The sequence below is a fragment of the Alternaria viburni genome (assembly GCF_023758015.1).
Source record: "Alternaria viburni strain BMP 2772 chromosome Unknown scaffold_4, whole genome shotgun sequence".
Lineage (NCBI taxonomy): Eukaryota > Fungi > Ascomycota > Dothideomycetes > Pleosporales > Pleosporaceae > Alternaria > Alternaria viburni.
Window position 1 is genome coordinate 38,882 of NW_026055773.1, and position 23,869 is coordinate 62,750.

General features: G+C 52.9%; 11 protein-coding genes across 11 annotated transcripts; 5 read left to right on the top strand and 6 right to left on the bottom strand.

Annotated features, from left to right (window-relative positions):
* Nucleotides 1-443: 443 nt before the first annotated feature.
* J4E79_002263 (uncharacterized protein) lies at nucleotides 444-3,524 on the top strand (the record flags this gene model as incomplete). Its single annotated transcript, XM_049351163.1, has 2 exons — nucleotides 444-708; nucleotides 760-3,524. 2 exons carry the CDS (start codon nucleotides 444-446, stop codon nucleotides 3,522-3,524), a joined length of 3,030 nt encoding a protein of 1,009 aa, XP_049213801.1.
* Nucleotides 3,525-6,055: 2,531 nt separating this feature from the next.
* Nucleotides 6,056-6,620, bottom strand: J4E79_002264 (uncharacterized protein; the record flags this gene model as incomplete). The annotated part of the gene is made up of 2 exons (XM_049351164.1): nucleotides 6,056-6,267; nucleotides 6,323-6,620. The coding sequence occupies 2 exons, from the start codon at nucleotides 6,618-6,620 to the stop codon at nucleotides 6,056-6,058; spliced, it is 510 nt and encodes a 169-aa protein (XP_049213802.1).
* Nucleotides 6,621-6,984: 364 nt separating this feature from the next.
* Nucleotides 6,985-7,824, bottom strand: J4E79_002265 (uncharacterized protein; the record flags this gene model as incomplete). Its single annotated transcript, XM_049351165.1, has 1 exon — nucleotides 6,985-7,824. One exon carries the CDS (start codon nucleotides 7,822-7,824, stop codon nucleotides 6,985-6,987), a length of 840 nt encoding a protein of 279 aa, XP_049213803.1.
* Nucleotides 7,825-8,347: 523 nt separating this feature from the next.
* Nucleotides 8,348-9,832, top strand: J4E79_002266 (uncharacterized protein; the record flags this gene model as incomplete). The annotated part of the gene is made up of 1 exon (XM_049351166.1): nucleotides 8,348-9,832. The coding sequence occupies one exon, from the start codon at nucleotides 8,348-8,350 to the stop codon at nucleotides 9,830-9,832; it is 1,485 nt and encodes a 494-aa protein (XP_049213804.1).
* An 894-nt stretch (nucleotides 9,833-10,726) lies between these two features.
* On the top strand, nucleotides 10,727-12,645 carry J4E79_002267 (uncharacterized protein; the record flags this gene model as incomplete). The annotated part of the gene is made up of 4 exons (XM_049351167.1): nucleotides 10,727-11,306; nucleotides 11,367-11,391; nucleotides 11,463-11,908; nucleotides 11,966-12,645. 4 exons carry the CDS (start codon nucleotides 10,727-10,729, stop codon nucleotides 12,643-12,645), a joined length of 1,731 nt encoding a protein of 576 aa, XP_049213805.1.
* A 484-nt stretch (nucleotides 12,646-13,129) lies between these two features.
* Nucleotides 13,130-13,485, bottom strand: J4E79_002268 (uncharacterized protein; the record flags this gene model as incomplete). The annotated part of the gene is made up of 2 exons (XM_049351168.1): nucleotides 13,130-13,174; nucleotides 13,252-13,485. 2 exons carry the CDS (start codon nucleotides 13,483-13,485, stop codon nucleotides 13,130-13,132), a joined length of 279 nt encoding a protein of 92 aa, XP_049213806.1.
* Nucleotides 13,486-14,493: 1,008 nt separating this feature from the next.
* Nucleotides 14,494-16,685, bottom strand: J4E79_002269 (uncharacterized protein; the record flags this gene model as incomplete). Its single annotated transcript, XM_049351169.1, has 5 exons — nucleotides 14,494-15,214; nucleotides 15,270-15,482; nucleotides 15,532-15,793; nucleotides 15,847-15,958; nucleotides 16,008-16,685. 5 exons carry the CDS (start codon nucleotides 16,683-16,685, stop codon nucleotides 14,494-14,496), a joined length of 1,986 nt encoding a protein of 661 aa, XP_049213807.1.
* Nucleotides 16,686-17,160: 475 nt separating this feature from the next.
* Nucleotides 17,161-19,386, top strand: J4E79_002270 (uncharacterized protein; the record flags this gene model as incomplete). The annotated part of the gene is made up of 5 exons (XM_049351170.1): nucleotides 17,161-17,409; nucleotides 17,487-17,613; nucleotides 17,644-17,714; nucleotides 17,839-18,640; nucleotides 18,689-19,386. The coding sequence occupies 5 exons, from the start codon at nucleotides 17,161-17,163 to the stop codon at nucleotides 19,384-19,386; spliced, it is 1,947 nt and encodes a 648-aa protein (XP_049213808.1).
* Nucleotides 19,387-19,867: 481 nt separating this feature from the next.
* J4E79_002271 (uncharacterized protein) lies at nucleotides 19,868-20,967 on the bottom strand (the record flags this gene model as incomplete). The annotated part of the gene is made up of 2 exons (XM_049351171.1): nucleotides 19,868-20,638; nucleotides 20,692-20,967. 2 exons carry the CDS (start codon nucleotides 20,965-20,967, stop codon nucleotides 19,868-19,870), a joined length of 1,047 nt encoding a protein of 348 aa, XP_049213809.1.
* A 1,078-nt stretch (nucleotides 20,968-22,045) lies between these two features.
* On the bottom strand, nucleotides 22,046-22,651 carry J4E79_002272 (uncharacterized protein; the record flags this gene model as incomplete). The annotated part of the gene is made up of 1 exon (XM_049351172.1): nucleotides 22,046-22,651. One exon carries the CDS (start codon nucleotides 22,649-22,651, stop codon nucleotides 22,046-22,048), a length of 606 nt encoding a protein of 201 aa, XP_049213810.1.
* A 285-nt stretch (nucleotides 22,652-22,936) lies between these two features.
* EIF1A (Eukaryotic translation initiation factor 1A) lies at nucleotides 22,937-23,625 on the top strand (the record flags this gene model as incomplete). The annotated part of the gene is made up of 3 exons (XM_049351173.1): nucleotides 22,937-22,957; nucleotides 23,099-23,366; nucleotides 23,438-23,625. The coding sequence occupies 3 exons, from the start codon at nucleotides 22,937-22,939 to the stop codon at nucleotides 23,623-23,625; spliced, it is 477 nt and encodes a 158-aa protein (XP_049213811.1).
* Between the last annotated feature and the right edge of the window lie 244 nt (nucleotides 23,626-23,869).

The window sequence follows — 23,869 nt, forward strand, 5'->3', positions numbered from 1 at the left end:
CCGGGAATGAGATTTGAACGAACTTGTTTGGGATCAACCGCCGTCCCCAAGTTCTTCAACACAGGTCATGATCACGCAAAACTTCCTCTTCTCTCCCGGTTTCCTGTTCAACACCTTGACCGAGCGGAAACAATGCAAGACGTCCGTGATGCTAACCTATATGCGCAATGCACCCGCCGCCGATGTGATGTCGACAACGTTTACCCGGGCCTCGGCGCACCCTAGCCCAGCGTCCGAGCGTGGGCATCTCAATTCCACCATTGAGACGACCTTGACATCCCCGCAATCCACAATGCATTCCATCATAGCGCGGCATTAGCGTCTTGTACGCAATTCGGGGTAGACTGGGGCTTGGTACCTGCGTAGTGCTCTTATACCCTCAGCATGTCCGATACAACGGCGACAGCGCTCATTGGCCTCGACATCTTCATACTGCGTCCATCATGAAGACTCTCGTAGGGCTGTCGTGGCTCTCGGCTTTGTCTTCGCTGGCAACTCTACCCAATGGATCTGGTGTCGGTGCTCAAAACAACACACCCAGTGCATGGCCACTACATGACAACGGTCTGAACGACGTGGTACAATGGGACCATTACTCCTTCAAGGTCAACGGAAAGCGCCTTTTCGTCTTTAGTGGAGAAATTCACTACTGGCGCATTCCGGTCTACGAGGTCTGGGAAGATCTGTTGGAGAAGATCAAGGCGGCGGGTAAATTCATCAACTCGCCACGTACCATGAGCCGGTGCTGACAACAAACAGGATTCACGGCTTTTGCATTCTACGGCAACTGGGCTTACCACAGTGCCAACAACCAGACGTTGGACTTCGAGAGCGGCGCCCATGACTTCACAAAGCTCTTTGAGATCGCCGAACGTGTTGGCTTGTATGTCATTACAAGACCAGGTCCATATGTCAACGCTGAAGCCAATGCCGGAGGCTTTCCACTGTGGCTCACGACAGGAGCCTATGGCAAGCTAAGAGACGACGACCCAAGATATCTCCAGGCTTTGGACCCCTACTTCGCCAAGTTCTCCGAACTCACCTCCAAGCATCTCGTGACCAAAGGTGGCAACGCACTGGTCTACCAGATCGAAAATGAGTACGGCGAGCAATGGAACGATCGTGATGAGAAGATCCCCAATGATGCTGCCGGGAGATACATGCAAGCACTAGAAGACTCTGCACGAGCCAACGGCATTGATGTCCCTCTCATCCACAACGACCCGAACATGAACACCAAGAGCTGGAGTAAAGACTATGCGCCTGGTGCTGTCGGCAATGTCGATGTAGCTGGATTGGACAGCTACCCGTCTTGCTGGTCATGCAACCTCGACGAATGCACTGGTACCAACGGAGAATACGTAGCCTACCAGGTCATCGACTACTACGATCATTTCGTGGAAGTGTCTCCCACTCAGCCAAGCTTCTTCCCTGAGTTCCAGGGTGGCTCCTACAACCCATGGGGTGGACCCGAAGGAGGCTGCCCCGCTGACATTGGAGCCGACTTCGCGAACCTATTTTACCGAAATCTCATCTCTCAGCGTGTGACTGCTGTGTCGCTGTACATGATGTTCGGAGGAACCAACTGGGGTGCTCTAGCTGCTCCAGTCACAGCTACTTCCTACGACTACAGCAGTCCCATTAGCGAGAACCGTGAGATCGGCGCTAAGTTCTACGAAACCAAGAACTTGGCCATGTTCACCCGTGTTGCCGACGATCTCACCGTCACCAACCGCCTCGGAAACTCAAGCTCCTACTCCACAAACCCGGCGGTTGAGGCTAGCGAGCTCCGCAACCCCCTTACCAACGCTGCCTTCTACGTCACGATTCACTCTACGTCTTCGTCTGCCACCAAGGAGTCGTTCAAGCTACATGTCAGCACTTCCGTCGGGAACTTGACTATTCCTCAGCATGCCGGATCCATTGTTCTCGACGGTCATCAGTCCAAGATTCTTGTGACCGACTTCGCCATGGGCAACAACACCCTCACCTACTCTACTGCTGAGGTTCTCACATACGCCATGGTCAATCATAAGCCAGTCGTAGTACTGTCGACTGGTGTCGGAGAGTCTGTTGAGTTCCACGTCAAGGGTGCTACGAAGGGCTCTCTAGTCAGCAGCGGTAACAGCTCGAACGCGACTTTTCATGCCGAAGCTCACGGTCTTACAACCAACATCCAGAAGGTTTCCGGCATGAACGTGTATCAGTTTGACAACGGTGTAAAGGTTGTCGTCGCTGACAAGCCCACTGCATACCTCTTCTGGGCCCCTAATCTCTCGAAGGATCCCTTCGCACCGGTCGACCAATCCGTGCTGGTCCAGGGCCCATACCTCGTCCGTAGTGTAGCACTGGATGCCGATTGTCTCGCTCTCAAGGGTGACATCATGAACAGCACCAACATCGAAGTCTTTGCCACTGGCAGTGCGAAGACACTCTCTTGGAACGGGAAGGAGCTGGCCACCTCACGCACATCGTACGGTAGTTTGAAGGCACACGTCGCTGCGTTCAATGGCACCATCAACCTGCCCTCCTTAGACAACTGGAAGATGAACGAAGGACTTCCAGAGAAGATGCCCGAGTACGATGACAGCGGTGCCGCATGGGTTGTCGCTGACCACACCACCACCCCCAATCCTACCAAGCCCGACACCCTGCCTGTTCTCTACGTTGACGAGTACGGCTTCCACAACAGCTTCCACCTCTTCCGCGGTTACTTCGACGGCGCGGCCACCGGTGTGCAGCTTTCCGTTCAGGGTGGTCTCGCCTTTGGCTGGAGCGCATGGTTGAACGGTGAGTTGGTTGGATCGTGGTTAGGCAACACCACCCTAGGCGTTGGCAACATGACACTGTCATTCGCCAATGCCACTCTCCACGAGAACAGTACCAACGTGTTGCTTGTCGCCCAGGACAACACCGGTCACGATCTGCGCGGTGGTGCTACCGACCCCCGCGGTATTCTCCGTGCCACTCTCGAGGGTGCAGAGTTCACATCTTGGAAGATCGCTGGTGAAGCCGGTGGTGAGGATGCGCTACTCGACCCTGTACGCGGTCCTCTTGCTGAAGGCGGTCTCACCGCTGAGCGTCTCGGATGGCATCTTCCCGGCTTCGACGACTCTGAATGGGCTTCTGGCTCACCATCCACTGGCTTCGAAGGCGCAGACATCAAGTTCTACCGCACAACCATTCCTCTTGACGTACCCGCTGAAGTTGATGCTTCTTTCGCTTTCGTCCTCAACGCCGTCGGCTCGAAGACCATCCGTGCGCAGCTTTTCGTCAATGGTTACCAATACGCCCGCTTCAACCCGTACGTCGGCAACGAGATCAAGTTCCCGGTACCGCCGGGTATTCTCAACTACTCGGGCGACAATGTGATTGGTTTGAGTGTTTGGGCGCAGTCGGAGGAGGGCGCGCATGTTGATGTGCAGCTTGTGCAGGAGTATGCTATTGAGAGTAGCTGGAGCTCGAACTTTGACTCTGAGTACTTGAGGCCGGGGTGGACGGAGGAGAGGCTGGCTTATGCTTGAGCGTGTGTCGAAGTGACCTTGATTCAATTTAGCCTTTTTTGAGATACGAATTCAAACGAATTGAAATGTTCATGGCAGAGTCTTGTAGTGACGCAAGTTAACTGAAACATGGTGTTTGCGATCTCACAGGTCAGGTAAGGGGCCGACAGCGTGGATTTTTGTAACATCTTATGTTGATACATATGCAGCGACAGCTTGGAGTGCTCGTTTATCTCGGTATCGCGTTCAGCGGTCGCCCTTGATCTGGCTTCTCGTTTTCCTTCATGGATATGTTTACTGTCCATTCCAAGCCTTCTTTCGAGCGTATCTTCCTTGCGAGTGCTTCCAGCGTAAAGCCTGGCCCAACAGGGATTCTGATACAATCTGTGAAATGAGTTCGTTGCGCCGAGAAAGGCTGATCGCTTGTTTCAGCTTCGAAGACCTTGCGTTTCTCATTTACTTCCTCGATCCACCTGACAGCGACACAAGGCGATGCGTCAATCCACAGTCGGCCTCCGCTAACGCCCAAGAAAAATAAGTAGTCAGAAAGGCCGTCTAATATGAACAAGAAACTGATAAACTCGCCCTCATTGACGATCTGGTCTCCTAACCTGGAGATCAAGTTGTTTCGTTGTGTGTCAGAATCCAGTATCTCGAATACAACGTTTTGTTGATAGGGAAAAACCTCCCAATAAGTTCCTGTGGCAACGCAGCGAATACTGCTTGGCTCAGCCCTATTATACACCCTCATAGAAGCGCCTTTCACCGTCGTTCTTGTAAGCTTTCGGAGACCTGTGTGGATGTAGATAGTTTTCGGGGTGGCTTGCTTGGCTTCCCTGTGACCCATGATCGTCAATGGCATGTTTAGTCTCTCGTACGTCGAAGTACCAATGGATCTTAACTCAAGCCCACAAGGCAATCCAGTCGAATTTGAACAGTCCAGCAATGCTACAACTCCAGTTCGACGAGAAATGCAAGGAGAGGTTATCTTGAGTCCATTATTGGTCATTTCGTAAGTTGCAGGAAGTCTTTCTCGAGTGGCATTAGGCCTGAAAGAAGCCGCGCCCTTGAAATGTGCAGGCGATGATGCGAAGAGGCTCGTGGAACGTAATTCTTCATGAGACTGGTCTTCCCACGCGAAGATTGTCTGATCGTTGGTCTGTTTGAGGATCTCTAGCTGTAAGCGGTAAAACGCGCCTGGGCCCTCTCCATACAACATGGGCATGTTTACCTGGACAAGACCAAGCAAGCAGTACGCCATATCTTCCTCCCGTGTCGTTGCTCTAGCGGAGGCCCAACTGAACTTTGCTGCTATGCTAGCATTCACGATCGCGGTTCGATGAAGTAGACATATCTTGTCGATCTTTGTTGCGGCGACGATTCGATCAATAAGGCTTGTCTTCGTACCCAAAAAGATCCAGTCCGAGTCGTAGAACTCTATGACATCGGGTGCAAGGAGCTCTTGTAGTGTCCATCCTCTTTTGAACCATCGTGAAAATCTAAAATCTCTAGTTCCTGAGCGGTCTGAGAGGAAAACATAGCAGATCGCGGCGTCCCAGTACCACCTGTACATCGAGTTGATCGCTTCTGACAGTTCTGCACTGCTTCTCTTATCGATACAGCACGTGTCAACCCAGGCCCATTCGAATCCCGCCTCAACAGCCAGTGTGCAGCATCGCAATATTTTGGAATAGCCGACCATGTCTTTTGCGTAAGGCTGGGCGATGTCTTCGAAGCTGACTTCACCCTCGCCCCACGTATGGGAGAGAATGACATAATCGGGTATATTGGTGATGAAATGCCGTAGCATCAACGTCTTTGTATCGAGCAGCCACATTGCGACAGGATGAGAGAAAGAAAAGGTAGAGTGACGGAAGGCTGAGATGAACGTCACGTCGAGGCAGTGCACAGATGCCAGACTCAGACTGGCTCGCTTACCCACCTTCACAGGCGGCAAGCGCATTGCAGCCTGTCTTTGACCCCGCTTTCGACTGCCAAGTTAATTCCTGCGCTGCCGCAGCCACAAGAGATACCGCAATGGATTTAGTGTAAAAGCGTCAGCCTACTCATATATTGAGGTCGATTTCAGTTGGAACTGAAGCTGTATGTATAGCAACAACAAAATGATCAATTACCACACACCTCTACAGACGAGCTGAGCATCCCCCGTCAAACGGTCCATCAATACCCTTGATCTCCTTGACCGCAATTCCCAACACCACATCCCCCTCCCTCTGCACCTGCGCACCCTCATCCTCCACATGCCCACCCCCCACAAACCTAACCCCATGCGCCCTACAAGCCCCCTCCAACTTCTCCAGCCCCAGCACCAGATTCCTCACAAAACAAGTATGCAACGCCAACTGCTTCGCCTCCTGCAGCCGAAAAACCTTAAGCACCCTCCTGGTACCAAAGCCGGGTAAATCCATCTCAGCCAACACATCCGCGTTATCCACGAACGGCTGGCCGATGATCGCTCTACCTTTCTCTTCGAGGCAGTCACGCAGTGCGAGGAGGTGTTCTCGGCCGGGAGGTGGTTCCGGGATCGCGTCCTAAGTGAAAGCGGAGGGGTTGTTGGGTGGTATGGGGTAGGGTGAGGCGATGTAAGGGAGGACGGCTTCCCAGCGGGTGATGGTGGCTTGGAGGGTTTCGATCAGCCAGGTGGTGTGGGGCATTACTTCGGGGGAGGTAGCGAGTGCGCGGTGGGCTTTTAGCCAGTCGAGTTTGCGGATTTGGGAGTGGTAGGCGTCGTAGCCTTTGTAGACTGCTTTTGCTTTCTTTAATGGGGGTTGAAGGTAACTGTAGGGTGAACGGCTCACCTTCACTGTATAGGTCGTACGGCGTGGGTGGCTTGTCATCTGTTGAGATATCGTTACTCTGTGTTGAGTTGTTTGTTGTTGGCTGTTTTAGGTCATCACAGCCGGGTAGTGGCGGTAGTAGGTAGTCGGCGTGATTCATGGAATGGTCGGTGAGGTTGGAATGTCGTAGTGCGCGAGTAGACGCATGATGCAATGAAGCTTTGAGCATGAGATCGATGCTAAGGAATAGGTTGTCGTACGAGGTTATGTGGTAGCTTCCCACTGCCCAGAAGCGATGATCGGGATCGACGCGACCCATCGAGAGAGCGGAAGGAACGACCGGCACCGAACTTCACTTGTCAAGTGAGAACAAGACGCGGCGCTGCAATGAACTTTTCAGACTTTGTAGTCAATTTTTTGCGAAGACTCGCGGCATGATACAAGAGACTTGCTTATTGCTTTACAATCGTTACCATCGTTCCAAACCAAGACACGATGCAACATGAAAACGTGATAGTAACACAAAACCTGGCCCATGCACCAAGAGAGCGAGGTAATGACGAAATGAGAAAAAGTAGGGAGAGAGACCGTTACGCCGTCGCTGAATGTTCATATCGGAAACATGGGACTCGTCAATCGAGCGAGTGACTAGAGACCGCTCCATCATCTGAGTGGTAATGAGATCACTCGTCCTTGGTGATCATTCTTGGGGTCGACAGTGGACGGCCGGCGAGGATGGCCTCGCGGTCTTGTCGCATGCCCTCCAGTACCCCGACGAGGCCGCCTTCCCGCATACGCTCCAGAACGACTTTCATGCCTTCACGCGCATTAGGCTGACTTCGCTGCGCACGGGACAGACCAATCTTCTCAATGTTTCGCTGAAGAGCCGCGGTGCCCCAACTGCGCAGGAAGCCCATCTTTTGCGGCTGTTCCTCATCCGCAGCGTCCTCCCTTGCAGCCGCGCGCTTCTTCTTCCATGTCTCCCCGATGTGACTGTGTAGTGTGACAGAGCTTACGACGTCGGTAGTCTCACCCGAATCCTCGACCCTGGCACCTGCACCCTTGGCGCCAAAGTTGATAAAGCCCTGGCGTTGCGTGGCACCGTCCATGGCTTGCCGCATCTTCACGTCTTCGGGCACCAACGGCGAAGGACGTATGAACTTCTGCCTCTCTACGACAGATAGCACGCCTGTCCATTCCAGATTCCGTGACTCCGTGTCCATCCATCCCTCTTTGATGTCTACGACCGACTTCTCGAGAATGTAAGTCTGCGATTCTCCGCTGGCTGAGGTGCCAAGAAGAGACCGCGGTACGAGCTTCAGGACGGCAGAAGGGACTTTGGAGCGCTTTAGGTGGAGGCGTATAGTCGTCAGGCGCTGAGTCTCCGGGTCGTAGTTGCGGGCGATGGTGTCGGTGGAGAGCACGTGAGTGGAGTAAGGGTTCGGGTAGCGGAGGAAGTAGGCGAGCGAGACGGCGGGGAACGGGTACGAGTACGTCTCGTTGGAGGAGTAGAACTTGACCATGGTGACGTCGTCGTGGTCGAATCGGAGTCTCTGTAGGCGTGGGAGGGCGGTACAAGGCGGGAGATATAAAATGGTATAGGTAGGAGCTCAAGGCAGCCTGGAACGCGCGGTCGTCTATCGCCGGTGATGAAGTCGCATGGTCAAGCGCATCCAACCGTGACAATCGGACAGGCTGTTTAGTCGCGCTGGAGAGGGGTAGGGCGAGTTGTCGGGCTGGGTGGTGTGAGGACCAAGGATAGAAACGTCTGGAGCTCTCGCCATCCTGGCGCCATGACGAGATTTGCTGACCTGCATCGGCTTTCCCTCCCGTAACGCCGCTGTGGCTGGTGCGTGGCGCAGGCTGTGGCGGAGTGCGGGGCAGGTCTAGCCACAGGAACGCCAAATTGAGGTGGGGTCCTCCATCGCCGAATATCCAGTGACTCAGCTCCAACACCAAAGAATCGCGCCACGTAATTCCCTAGGCTGGAGTCACTCCTTCATTCACAGCCCGACACACAAGCCATCCTCCAGCACAGCCAGCACCATGACCGAGCCCGAGCCACCCGCCGTCGCCGCCCTCTCACTCTCCGATACAGCGACGCAATCCGTCTCAAAAGCGACCGAGCAGGAGATCAACCCTTGGGATGTACAGGCAGGCGTAGATGAGGAAGGAAACGTCAAGCAATTCGATTATGTCGCCATTTCGCAAAAGTGGGCCACAAAACTCATAGACCAACCGCTGCTGGAGCGATTCGAGCGCGTCACAGGCCACAAGCCGCACCGTTGGTTACGGCGTGGCCTTTTCTTCTCCCACCGCGATCTTGAGCTCATCCTGGACACATATGAGCGCGGCGATGACTTCCTACTATACACCGGCCGCGGACCTAGCAGTGATGCCATGCACATTGGTCACACTATACCCTTTGAGTTCACAAAGTGGTTGCAGGATGTCTTCGACGTCCCGCTGGTCATCATGTTGACGGATGACGAAAAGTTCCTGTTCAAGGAGAAGCTCAAGCAGGAGGAAGTTTACGAATTCTCGCGGCAGAACGCCAAGGATGTCATCTCCGTCGGCTTCGATATCAAGAAGACCTTCATGTACATCGACTCTGAGTTCTTCACATCCGGCTTCAACCGACACTTCAGTCTCAACACCACTGAGTTCGAGAAGCTGGTTACCAACAACCAAGTGCGCGGCGCGTTTGGTTTCGATGGCTCAACAAACATCGGCAGCAATGCATTTGCAGCTAAGCAGTGCGTTGCCGCTTTTGCCTCATCGTACCCCTTTATCTGGGGTGAAGATCACACGACCTACAAGCGCTCGAAGAAGCTTGCTTCCATACCCTGTCTGATTCCCTGCGCTATTGATCAAGATCCCTACTTCCGTCTAGTTCGTGAGAACTGCCACCGAATGGATCTCCCCTCGCCCAAACCAGCCCTCATACATTCCAAGTTCCTCACTGCGTTACAAGGCGCTGGTGGCAAAATGAGCGCGTCCGATGCCAACTCTGCCATCTTTATGAGCGATACACCAAAGCAAATCAAGACCAAGATCAACACCAAGGCCTTCTCTGGTGGCCAAGAAACACTAGAGCTCCATCGCGAGAAGGGTGGAAACCCCGATATCGACGTACCGTACCAGTACATCGGATACTTCGAAGATGATGACGAGAAGCTCAAGAAGCTAGCTGAGGACTACCGCAAAGGCGAACTATTGACCGGCGAGATGAAGAAGGAATGCGTAGACACCATGACTGTGTACGTTAAGAAATTCCAAGAAGCAAGAGCAAAGGTCACCGACGAGATTCTCGACGAGTTCCTCCGCCCGCGGAAGCTAGAGTGGAAGGGTAATCCGAACCCTACCAAGCCCAAACTCGAGCAACCGGCACAAGACACCGAGAGCGGGGGTCCTTCATTGGACGCCGACGGAAAGCCGATGACCAAAAATGCCATGAAGAAGGCGGCTAAGATGGCTGAGGTCGAGCGCAAGAAGAAGGAGAAAGAAGCCGCTGCTGCCGCGAAGCAGTGAGTATGCCAAAACTTGAATCTTCGTTGAAGAGATAGATGCGCGATACCAATATGACCGAGTCGAGTTCACCTGCAGCCTATTCTTAGCCTTCCACAGGTATATTGATTGCAATGTTCCAGCGCAGGGTACTTCCCGGGCCGTTTCCTGATGTAACATCACGTATTGTTTCGAGAGCTATGCTAACGTGATCAAGAAATTGCTAACCTTAGAAGTATCACCGAGTGCGTTAGCCAGATCATGACGTGGAACGCCCCAGATGTCTTCAGCGCTCCCGCCCGGCGCTTTTTAGTCTATAGGTTGAGCGACATGAGAGCGGATCATAATGTGGACCGTACCACTCTCCATACTTTACCCCAGTGGTACGCTGGTCGCGTGCTCCCGTCCGGCCCGCGACGGCCGACCACAAAGCTTGTATCTGCTTCACAGTCAACCGGCGTAGGAGTCACTTCAACCACCGACAACCTGTTCTGCCTAGAGCCGCCAAGTTGTCTTCGAGTCACGATGCCTTCAAGTTTTGATCGGCCTTCTACTCCAGCTGGCTAACGTCTTAGTTCGAGGTCTCGTCTTCCGCTCGCTCGTCCTTATGTGCTATCTTTCGCCGCTGCCTACCCCAAGTGTCTTCTTAGTGCACTCAATCTCGGGTCCTGCTGGAGATGGCTCGCTCATTTGAGGTCATGGGCATGTCATCCCGTCCGGTCCTAATCAACCTGCGTCACATTCCCTCGTGACCCCGCGGTCTTCTTGACTCCGCATCCCCGCGCGTGCTCTATATGTCAAGTGTGACAGTCATCACCTCCAACCGTGACTGGCGTACGCTTCCTCCTCTCATCCCGACTTCCTACAAGTATCGCTGTCGCTCAAACTTCTACACAAGACGATTTAGACCATAGCATCATGGTGTCAGCCATGGAGCGGAAACGACATGGTGTCGTCGACTTTGATCAGCAACTTATGGAGCAAGCCCAATCAGACACACTAAGTTTCGACAGCTCAGACGACACCCTCACCTCCCTACCGGCGATATCGAAGCTCGAATCGACGGATGCGATACTAGAGAGAACGACTACTATTGCTGAAAGCAATAACGAAGCGGAACGATCAATGTCGCTTCGTGAAGGCATCCGCCTATACCCCAAAGCGATAACATGGTCGGTGTTACTATCGATGACACTCATTATGGAAGGATTTTCTACTATCCTCGTACCCAATCTGTTCGCAATGCAACCATTCCGGAAACAATTCGGCACATTACAATCAAATGGCTTGTACGAAATTAGCGCCGACTGGCAGAGCGCACTTGTGAACGGCGGCCTGGCAGGGCAGATCGTAGGGCTTTTTGCTACAGGAACACTCGCTGAGCGAATTGGCTACCGATACACGCTCATGGTAGGGTTGGTGGCAATGAGTGTGTTCATACTCGTACCCTTCTTCGCCACAGGTAAGACGGTTCTGTTGATAGGACAGTGTCTACTAGGTATGCCTTGGGGCATGTTTCAGTGCATATGCACGGTGTATGCTGCGGATGTATGCCCAGTTGCCTTACGGGCGTATCTGACTACGTATGTATCGATCTGTTTCTTTCTCCCAACTTTCGCACTCAGCTCAGTCTAATGAAGCTAACAATGTCAAGTTATGTCAACGCATGTTGGGTCCTCGGCCAACTTATAGCGTCCATCGTCATGCGCGGCATGATGAATAACACCACCACATGGGCCTACCGCATCCCCTTCGCATTACAATGGATTTTCCCTATCCCAATCTTCTTCGCCGTTTACTTTGCCCCCGAATCGCCATGGTGGCTCATTCGACAAGACCGCTTCGTGGATGCGATGAAGACGATGCGTCGGCTGCGCACACAACCAGCAACCATGTCGGACGATGAGTTCGACAAAGCGCTAAACGGCGCAATGGAGGCCATGATACAGACAAACGAGAGAGAGCAACGGATGCAGAGTGGGACAAGTTACAAAGACTGCTTCAAGGGAGTCGACCGGCGCAGAACCGAGATCACGTGCATGGTTTGGATCATCCAGACGCTTTGTGGCAGCACCTTCATGGGCTTCTCCACCTACTTCTGTAAGTCAGCCAACGTCCTACGACATAGCGAACTCGGCGTAGACTAATTTCATACAGATGAACAAGCAGGTCTCGGCTCTTCCCACGCTTTCACCCTCTCACTAGGTCAATTCGCCCTCGGTCTTATCGGCGTCTTCATATCTTGGGCCCTCATGGCACACTTTGGGAGGCGCACACTCTATCTCTCGGGACAAGTCATGACCTTCGTCTTCGTGCTGCTCATCGGGATACTAGCCTGCATACCACATCGCCACCACTTCGTTACCGTCCGCTCAGCGGTAGTAGGCACGTCCTCCCAAGTCGGAAATCCGCATCCTATAGCACTCAACTGGTCTATCGCAGCACTTCTCCTCGCATTCACACTCGCCTATGACGCAACCCTCGGGCCTATTTGCTATGCTCTCGTGTCGGAAATCCCCTCCACACGCTTGAGGAGCAAGACGATCGTTTTGGCGCGCAACTGCTACAACATCTCAGGAATCGTCACAAACATCATCACGCCACGCATGCTCAATCCTACAGCGTGGGGATGGGGAGCTAAAGCAGGTTTCTTCTGGGCCGGCACGAGTGTGATCGGCATTTCGTGGAGCTGGTGGCGGCTTCCCGAACCAAAGGGAAGGACGTTTGGAGAGCTGGATGAGCTCTTTGAGAGGAGGGTGGCCGCGCGAAAGTTCAAGACTACGGACTTTACGGTTGGAGGGGCACTTATCGCGAGAACCGAGAAGAGTAGGGTATAGGAGCATGGAACGTTGGGAGGAAGGGAGTCGAAGATGCCAGGTGGAGCATGTAACGCGACTACGAATTTTTGTTTTCATTGTTTGGCTGTTAAGGCGCGGATGGCAGCGACCAGAAGCGCCTAGCTGGACGCGGGGTCAGGTAGATTGCTTTCTTTTCTAATGTCTCACAACATTTTCTTAACTCACCTTGTCCAAGAAAAGAACTAAACAGGTGTACAGACTACGTGAAGATGAAAACAGGTGAAGTAGATAACCCGACATGAATGTAGGCTTTAGGGGTCCAGTTATTTGCTAAGTTCAACGTGGGCTCAACGAGCTCACGAGCCTTTTCCAATGAGGGTATCATATACCCTTCGACACACTCTACCTGCGCCACCACCCCCACCGCCAAAAGCCCTTCCTCTTCACCTTCCCTCCTTCGCTCTCAACACAAGCAGCCCTCCTCAGCTCCTCTTCTCTCCTATGCCGCTCTACCATCTCCAAGCTAGCCGGCGGCGCCGCTAGCCGTCGCTGCTCGTCGCTTATAGCCCTATTGACACTGATGGACCTCCTCGAGATGGCTGTAGCAACGTCCAATAAGCCATGCTCTTCAGCTAGATGCCGCACATCCTGTGCTAAATCCATGATGCTGAAGAAATCCGAGCCTGGGTCGACTTGTCCGGTGCGGGTGACGGACGCAAGATCAAGGGTGAAGTCGTGGGCGAGAATGGCTTCGGCTTGGAGAGTGACGAATTGCCGTATCGACATTTGAGCTGCTCGAGGTGGAAGAGCGGTCGCAGGCTCATCCGATGGGGGCACCTGCCCATCGACCGTTCCAGCTTGCCGTGGATATTCCGCCATCGTGCCCCAAACTCTCATCTGATGTCTCCTTCTCTCAAACAGTTCCCTCTCGCTCTTTCTGGCATTTCTCTCCTCACAGTCCCTTCCAACCATGTCCGCAAACCCAGCAAGCGAATTTGATATCTTGTTAACAGCGTCGCGTCCCTGTGGATACCTATCCCGCATTTTCTGCAGCACTGCCAACGCCTCTTCAACGAAACCAGGCATCTCCTTCAGTTCTTGCGAAATCTCTTCGGGATGCGTGGGGAAGAAGTCTTGACGGCATAGCGGGCAGGTGCTTGCGTTGTCGAACCAGGTTTCGATGCAGGATGCGCCGAAGATGTGGTCGCATGATGGCATTTTTAGTGCATGGTGGCTTTTTATAGCAGCTGTGTCGGCACACGGCTCGGCACAGATTGGGCAGATATGGGGTGAGGCGTCTGTGGAGGAGGAAATTATGTGAGGAGAGGTATAAAGGGCTGTGTTGCTGAAGGTTTCGCGGGTGTTGTAGAGTGGTGCCATTTTGGGATGTGGATTTGAATGTCGTTGGTGAAGATGTTTGGGAGTGTCTCTGGAGATGGTTTTGGAAGTGTGAGTTGATGCAGATTTAGAATGCTCAAGATGCGCTTATATTCCAAAATAATATCTTTGCATTCATACCATGGTTCTTTGCATACGAGCTTTGCATCAGACTCATGGTTGGCGATATCCAGGTTTGGCAGTGACGAACCATAGTTGAGGGAGTTCAAATCACAACTTCAGGATCGGCACACAACGCAAGATCAAAATAGGTCTACAGCCTACATCAATACAAAAACACGAAAATTGGGTAACCTGACGTTGATGTAGGCCCTAGGCCTGTTTGAAGATATCACGGTACTTTTTAATGATAGGTATGATGAGATCCAGACGTACCGCAACACGAATGATCAAAGCACTGTTCGAGATACCAAATAATGTTGCATTATTTTTGAGAGTACAAGGAAACGCGATAGCCTTCGCCACGATAGTATAGAGGCACCAGCTGAATCATACAGCCGAGATATTGAACGCCGCTGAGACGTTGATATACTCGCCTTCGAATGCCATAGCCTCATCGCCATCAAGCATTTCTCGGGAGTCTCTGTCGACGTCGGCGTCATCATCCGTGTCCGTCTCCCTCCGCGATGCTTCAGTCAGTTCCGGCGCCCACCTAGCCTTCACACTGAGAGTGTGTGGGTAGTCCTCCCGCATTTCGACCATGACACGCAGGGTGACCTCGTAAAAGTCGTCACCTTCTGAGCCAACCCGAAACTCTTCGCCGACGCTCTGCTTGAGTGCACTCATATCGTAGTGGATTGTTCCCAGCACTTTTGCGTCCTTGTTTTCCTTGTCATCGGAGCGATACCACGATTTCTTTGGTCCTAGAGGCGTGTACCAAATTTGCTCCTCAGCTATCCACCGCTTTGAGAGATGGAATGAATGAGTAGACGTGAAGAAGTATTGCCGGCCTGGTGGAAACACATCTCCTTTCTGCGCGAAGTATTCGAGACAGTTGAATATGTAGCGTTTGCCATCGTTACCCGATTCGCCACGGGCTTTACGTAAGTGCCGAAGCTGGGGGTATTTTTTGAAGAAACGGGTGCTTCGACTGTTCCATTCTTTGGGAAGGTGTCGTTCGATAGCGAAGCTGGCGCGCAGGAATCGATTTGGGGGGAACATCTTTACTTTGAGGGCTTTGAGCCCTGCACCACCGGTGACTGCGTAGGTTCTTGTAAAATTTAGTCTACTTGCTTCTGAAGTGTACTCAGGGCTGGTTTGCTTACGAGTATTCCTTTTCGTCGGTATGCTCTGGGACATGTTCCCAGGTGGCCATATATCGCTTTCCTTTGGCTCGAAACGACTTGCTGTCGGAAAATTGTCCGACCCAGACAACCGAATCGATGCGCTCTCCCTTGGCTACAACGAGGGAATGTTGTTCGTCAATGATCTTGATCAGACCGTCATGAGCAGGTTTGTACACTCGAATCCATTCATCTCTTTGCTATATCAGTACTTTGGCGGGTCTAGCAAAGACCATATACATACGATGTGAGTTTGAGGGTATGAGGAAAAAGCCCTCTTGCCGGATCCGATTTGAGACCCTGGATGTTGAATCCGGTTGGCGGCTTAGTCGTTGGATCACTAGATGAGCGTTTGATGTCAGACTCGTACTTTTGCACCACTCCCGCAACAATACCAGGCACTGTTATGTCCGCATATTGTTCACCAAGATATGATTCTGATGCCAGCTTCTTTGTGACAATGTCTCGGAGAACCCGGTTTAGCGAATCGCCTCCATGAGAGTCACCTAGATCGGCTTAGTGATCATGGGGCTATGACTGAGATGAGGGCTAAGCTTACTGCTCATCGGACAAATTTGTTCCCAGCGTACTGGATCATTGCGTGTCTTCTTGAGTGTGATCATCTCGATAGTACCACCTCCAGCATCGATGACGGAAACACAGGATCCAATCTACAGCGAGATTAGCTTAGCGCGGTGATAAGAAGGTATTCTGACGTACTCCGACCTCAGTGCCCTTTAAGGAAAGACAATAAGAAGCGGCTGCCTCAGGCTCTGATACTGTTGTGATGCTGGGTGGTACTTGTAGGTTCCACACCTCCACTATCGCTTTGACAATGGCCGTATAATATCGATGACAGGATGTTACGCCCCAGTCACTAGGGACGGAGATAACAAATTCGGGGCGCGCAATCCCCATATCGAAGGATTCCTCCTTTGCGAACCTGAACCACTCTGTGAAGTAGTCACTCATGACGTCATCTCGTTCGCGGATGTACCCATCTCTTATAAGGTCATCGAGTTGTTTTTCGAGGTCGTTGCGAACCTCTAAAGTCGCGTCGGTGTCGTCCAGCATCAGTTTGGAGAGACGCACAAGGCGATCACCATTTTGATGGATCTCCCCATGAAACGTGCTCAGTAGTCGGGACACGCTCCAGCCCCAGGATCGGTCGTCGTCCTGACCATAGTATATATGCGTCGGTACAAAATCGTTGTGCTTGTCGTTGGGACAAATGTCTTCGTCATATCCGTGGAGATAATCGATATGGTCTTTGCTGATCGAATTGACGTCTTGCCTGGCAGGGACATGGATGCGGCCCATCTTTCCGTATGTGGTCCCCCAATCAATGATCAGGAAGAGACGATCTAGATCGGAGATATCCGAAGTGTTGGGGGCCATTATCTCGCCAATTTCCGAGAAAACGACAGGTAGAAACAGGAACAAAAGGAGCGAAACAGGCACGCAGCTACGCTTATCGTTCGCTGATATTGTCACGGCTACGTGCAGCGCCTAGGCGCATGGTCTGTCTCACGTATACGTCAGATAGGAGCGGCCAATATGCGCGGAGCTCTGGCTGTATTTCGATGTGGCATGGGAGCAAACACTCTAAGACACGCGTGTCTTTAGTCAACAAACCTACGATGGGCAGCAGAACACACCTCTCTTCTCCTTGTGCTTCTGATATAACACAATTCGTTCTGACATCCCCAACCGTCAACTAGCTTCTGGACGCTCGACTCGGCGTGCATTCCTTTTTACCAGCAGAATTTCGATGGCGCGCCACCGCTGGACCGTTCAGGATGATGCCTTACTATTTGCATGTGCGCAATACTGCTTCCAGCACGATCTCAGCCTCATAGCGAATACGACCACGATGTTCAAGCGTGCGGGCAAAGGCCGTACCAGAGAGGCCATCAGATGGCGTTTGCAACAGTATGGTCGCGTCAAACAATTTGAAGAGCACGGAATCTCATGCATGAATCTCTCCCCGGCCTTCGAGAGGGAGATTGCAGCACAGACGGCCCAGAGTCTCTTAGGGCCCAGTCCTGCAGCAGCCAGTGAGACTGGTGCTGCGAATGTTCGACCGAAGATGCGCGAGGCGAGTCTGATAGAAGCGGCAAATGTAAGCTTTCACATACAAATGAGCAGTGGTAGTCTCGGACGAATGCTAACAGTATCGAAGTCGGCGCGTACTACCAGAGCGAAGAAGCGCGCTGCCTCACACGATATCGAGACCCGCGCACGGAAAAGGCATCCAAAGACACCCGCGGGTCGCGAACGGGGTACAAAGACAAGTCCATGGAAGATAGTGGAGGAAGAGGAGCGGGTGGGAGGAACTATAAGTGAAGAGTTACAGGCCGACGACAGGTCGGTGGCTCAGGACGCTCTGGTGGCGAGGAGCTCTGCAAGATCCGCGGGTGGCTCACCGTATGACGCCAAGATACCAGGAAGCATGCCCGTCGATGAAGTTGTTGATCGAGGAGCAATAACACCGTCATGTGTATGGTAACTATCGTGCTGTCGGAAGACGTAGATGCTGACTGAAGTTCAGGCGAGCCCAACGAATGCCGGCGCTAGTCGCACTATTTCCCCAGCCGAGTCCCCCAACGCTGCCGACGCTCCGCGTAGCCCTCGACGCGTCGCAGCAACAACACACACACCAATCATCGCCTATCTTGAGAAGAGGCTCGAGGATGCAGTCCGCCAGTCACAGCTAGAACAGGCCGGTAACAATACCCTACGCAAAGAAAACGAAGGACTGCGCCGCCGCATCGGGAAGCTCACGACTCCCAGCAATGCTGCACTGCGCCAAGCGGCTAGTGATCTCGAGTTGGAACGGGCAAAACTCGTTTCGGAGAAGCTGACGATTAACTCGCGTCATCAAGATGCTATACGATGCTTAGAGCAACTTCTTGAAGCCAAGGCAAAGCATATCGGACAGCTACAATGCCTTCTCAACACCCTAAGAGGCCCTCAGCTGGTCTCCAGATCTCAAGGCTACCCGATCGAATACGATACTGGTTCTCTGCGTGCCGACTGGTGTCAGAATGTTGCTCGGCTTGCATCTGACTGCCCAACATACGACATGACAAGATCCCTTCGCGCTGAAGAGCAGGTACCCGTCAAGCTTGAGGCTGCCATGCGTGCTGTTACTGGACTTTCCATGGCACAAACCGGGAACCTGACGCTCGCTGAGTGCTTCACTAAAACCACGGCCATGCCTACTGATGTCAATATCCAGATCGCCTGTTTCATGACTCATGCTCTACGATGGTGTTTCAATACAGCGTTCCATACCAGGGGGCTGAAGTCGGAGAAGTTGCACGAAATGTGGCAGTCGATTGCGTCACTCAGTCAGTAACACTCCCACGACTAGTACGTTCATCAATTAACGACTACAGATGGACTCAAATGTGTACGAGAACTAGACACCATGGCTACCCTAGATAAGATCGGCAATGAGTACTTTCGCAAGCACCAAACACCGACGAAGGCCAAAAGTCAGATGGCAATCTTCATCAAAGAGTGCCGCAGCTTCACTCCTTGGCTCGATAGTGCGAAATTGCGTCCGATGCTCGATACGTGGCTTCAGTCAACCATGGAGATGAAGTTGGAACTTCTCGTGTCAAGCCAACACCACAAACTCGCCTTCCCGCCACCTGGCGCCCCTTACGACAAGGACACCATGGAAGGTCAAACCGAGGACGGAAACAGACAGGGCCCCAAGGACATTCCAGCCGACTATCGAGTCAAAATCTGCGTCTGTCCCGCGCTTTATACGTGCGTCTCGGAATCAGACCTACCAGACTGTGACGACCCTTTCTTCAAGGCGGAGAATTACAAAGATGCTTTGCTCGAGAATAGAGACTTCTTCGCTGAAGAGCCGGGCAAGTACCAGGGTTGGGAAGGAGCTGTCTTAGTATCGCGGGCTATCGTCTTCGTCGAGAAGTGCCCTCAACAATCTCAGCTCGTGCCAGAGCAGATTCAACCAAGGCAGACTCTCCGGATCCGACTAACCCCAAGCTTGGCAGAAGATACCCAGGACGTGGCTGAAGGTGGCGAGGATGGCATGAGCAGTGAGGACGACGTCAAACAGTGAGATAGCAAAGCGCACTATACTCTTGAGGAGAGACTAGAGTCGATGCCTAAGCAGAGCCCATAACCCGGTCTAGTTAACGCAGTATTGTAACACAGTAAAGGGGCTATACCCAAAGCGCAACATAGATAGTACTTAATCTCATACCTTTCCTACCATTCCCACGTCTTTCCGACCACTCCTGCATCTTTCCAACTACTTCTACACCTTTCCAACTACTCCTACACCTTTTCAACTACTCCCACACCTTTCCAACCACTCCATACTGAGCATCTGATCTCACTAGAATTTCTAAAGAACCATCACAAAGACTCTTTCATGACATTTCTATGAGCAGTTCATCAATACGGCAACGTATTCATGATGTCTGATCATTGTGCCAACCACACCCACCGCTACCAAACACCCAACCCTCAAAGTACACAAACAGAATCCCTGCGAGCACACCACTCAGACCCATCCCCAAAATTCATCACACAAACGCCTACCCAACCACCCTCCCAAACCCAAACCCCCTAACCCCATTACTAACCCACACCCCCTCCCCCACACTCACAGTCTCAATCCCCACCGGCTCCTCCATACAAAACCCACTCCCCAACGCCCACCGCCGACTCGTCCCCCTCTGCCCCCCAGCCCCCACTTTGGCACTCCTCGTACTATGCCCCCACCTCCCCGCAAACGGCTTCCTCAACTCCCCCTCATCCGCCCCATCATCCTTCAACGTCTTAGCCATGAACTCTCCAGAGGGTACGCCTACAGGCGGCGTAATCCACCTCCCGCCGCGGAAGAGATAGAGGGATGTCAGTGTGCCTTCAGTCAGCTCGCGGACTTCGTTGTAGAGCATGACTTCGCGGTAAGCAGGGCCTGCGGGGTTGGGGGGTAAGGCGCGGAGACGGCTTTGGTCGTACATTTCGCGTTTTGTGGTTTTGAGGAGGGTGAAGGGGGAGGAGGGGGTGGGGGAGGTGTCGACGGCGATTTTCCATTCTGGTGGGGGTGGAGGGGGTTGGGAGGATTGGGAGGAATCGCCGGCGGGGAGGCTGTCTGTGGGGCCGAGATGGAGGGCGCCGCCTGTTAGGGGGGAGGGCGTGAATGGTTTTGTGGTGTTGGTGGTGGTGTTGGGGTTGGCGGGATGGTGGGGTGGGGATGGGGATGGTGGGTCTAGAGATGGGGGGTAGAGGGTTGACAGGGGGACTGCTGGTATCGGGGTAAATTCGACGGTTAGATTGGCGGCTTTGTCGAATAGGAGGCGGAGCTGGGTTGTTCTTAGTCATGTGTAGGGATGGGATGGTCTATCGCAGGTCGTACCTTCATTGCTTCATCTTTTCCTGTTTTCTCAATCTCGTCTTGCACTCGCTTCAACAGTTCCTCATGCAAAGCCTTTCCATCTTTCAGTCTTTTCTCGACTTCGAAAAAGTCAAAGTGCTGTGCGGCTTCCACCATCCGGTCTCGGTGGTATGCGAGCATGTAGAAGGGTGACGGCGTGACGAAGTTCAAGATGGCTCTTGAGTTTTCCTCTGATTTAAGGAGTAATGGATCGTATCTCAGGGATGTGAAGAGCTGGAACTCGTCTTCTGATGCCATGGTGAGCCGCTTGTGATGGTGATGACTCCGTGAACGTTAAGATGCTGGTGATTACAGGTTGTTCGACAGATATCTTTAAACTTGACTATCAGTCCTTGTCTCAGGCCAATGTTGGATGCAGATATGCAATGATGTTGTGTTGTATATAAGACTTGCCTATGTAGATGTACGACGGATGTGCTGTCATTGATGGTGGGTCAGCGAGTCGACCGTCCAATCCGTTCCGAGCGGACCTCAGCCCGGATTAAGTTCCGAAGTCGGCTGATTGGTCAGGACGCGTACTGCATAGAACATCGTGAACTCTGAATCTGCATTGTTAACGTGTAATGCTCTGTTGCGATTTTCTGGCTATTTATATTGCGTGCTATGTCTAGTCATCCCATTGTTGACGATAGTCTTGATGCACCACACTCAAGGCAAGAACGCTGATTATGCCTCATCCGAACCACCTTCTTAACGCAACAAGACCTTCACGAGAACCACACCTAGAACATCAAATTCCCATTGGCCCGGTGCAAATTCCGCAACAATCCACAGCACCAACTCCCACATACTCATATCGGAAAGACCATACCCAGCATTCCAAAACAATTACCTTACTTAGTAAACACAAGGCAGACCTGTAGATGACTGTAGAAAAGCGGTGTTTCCCTCCACCCAACCATGGTGCTGGTAGGTAAGAACCACGGCTGGGGCCGACAAAGCTCCCTTACCAATTAGAGAAGGCGAGCATGTGGATCGCAAGTCTGGTGCGGAGGTTTGTACCGAAGCTGTGACAACAGGTCCACGGGTGGGTAAGAAGCGAGATGATGACATGATGATGTGAGGCTGGTCAGGGGCGCGTGTAAGGAGTCGTTATGTGTCTGCGCGCAGTGCTTCCGAGTGAAGGTTTATTTTCCCTTGGTTCTAATCTACGACCACCGAGGATATTGCGGATCTGTTGGGACGCGTGGTGGACAATTTATTACTACATACGCCAGGGCATCGCTGGCCGGCGGCAGCGTAGTAAGCCCTTCACCTTCAGCGATGATGCAGCTCAGCAGGTCTCTACGAGTTCATTCAGCCTGTGAAGCCACAATCACCCCGTGCGCGTCGCCACGCGTTTGAAGATCTGGCGCGGACGCTCTTGCGCAGCAGCAGGTGGATTCCACGATGGACGAGTCTTCGTTGGCTTCGCTGAAGCGAAACCCCCAACTGCGCCCCTCTGAGCATTGATCAAAGCCTCTATGACAGCGCCAGCCTCTGCGCGTACATCTACATACTTAGCCGGGACCAGAGGCGGCTCAACATGGAACCTCAAGCTACCCGTCAAATCCAGTGTGTTGCCCGCGCGCAGCGTATTCAAAAGACCTGGCTGGCTCTTCCGGACCTCAGGATAGACAAACTTGCCATTCTCGTCGTATCCGCGGGTGTGGAGCTCTTCTTTGATAGCGTTGCGCAGACGCCGTCTAGCCCATGTTCTTACACAGCTGGACTTGTTCAGGTCGGCGGGGGTGGTCGCATGCCACCACAGTCCCTCCTTCTTCTTCTCCCTCTGTCTGCGGCGCTGCGTCTCGAAGAGCGGGTGCTGGGGATCGGACGCGACGTGGTTGAGGATGAAGTGCTTGTAGTCGGTGGCATAGCTGACTTTGAACGTGCGCGGCTGCTGTCTGGCGAGGAGCGAATAGACGGCATTCTTTGACATGCCTCTCGTGTGTATGCACGGTGACGTAGGGTGAAGGAGCAGCGGGTGGGGGTGAAAAGGCGTATGGACCACGGATGGATTGATTTTCGGCCGGGTGAGCGACGGGGCGCTAGGCTCTAAGCGGGCTTAGCGCGCAGTGTCGAAGGCTCCCACAGTGAGTCGGAATCCACAGTGCAAACAACCGTCGAGCCGCCACTACATAAAGACTTGCGCCCGCCGACGTTCCTGCTTTCAACACCAAACACAACCCCACCACACTAATACACACTTCGACTACCGCCCACCATGCCGAAGAACAAGGGAAAGGTATGTCCAGCGCTTTTTAAGAGGGGCTGCCCCGCCACTTCTCCCAGCGCCTGACGCCCAAACCTCACGGCGCTTTCCATGTCTGGGCGATGCGGCGCTTGCTCTCACATGCCAAAATGCACCTGCTAACATGACTACCAGGGAGGTAAAAACCGACGTAGGGGTAAGAACGAGAACGACAACGAAAAGCGCGAACTCGTCTTCAAAGAGGAAGGCCAAGAATACGCCCAAGTCGTCAAGATGCTCGGAAACGGTCGTCTGGAAGCCCAGTGCTTCGACGGCGCCCGCCGTCTCGCCCATATCCGCGGCAAGCTGAGGAAGAAGGTCTGGATCAACCAGGGCGACATTATCCTGCTGTCGCTGCGAGACTACCAGGATGAGAAGGGTGATGTTATTATGAAGTATTCTGGTAAGTCTACATTATTCCCTACTCTCAACACCGTTTCTTCTTTCTTGGACACAGTATTGACTTTGGTACAGCCGACGAAGCCCGCTCATTAAAAGCCTACGGCGAACTCCCCGAAAACGCAAAGATCAACGAGACAGATACGTACGGCGACCAGGGCGACGAGGGCATCGGTTTCGAGTTCGACGAGGACCGCGACGACAGCGATTCGGACGAGGCCGACGGCACCGGCAAGAAGGAGATTGATATTGACGACATTTGAGGCGGAGGCGCGCAGATCCGCCATGCTGTCTCGGCTTCCTGCTTTGCGGCTGCTGCTTTGCTGTGGCGGGGGCCGGGCTGCTCAAATGCTGCTTCTTGCGAGCGGGCGGATGGTTTGAGGGATGTTGATGTTGAGGATACATGGTTCCGTATGGATGATCATGAGGTTGTTCGGCATGTTTTAATGTTAACATGCTTTTGGGCTTTTCGTGAAAGCATGATGGGATAGAGAAATGATACACGCA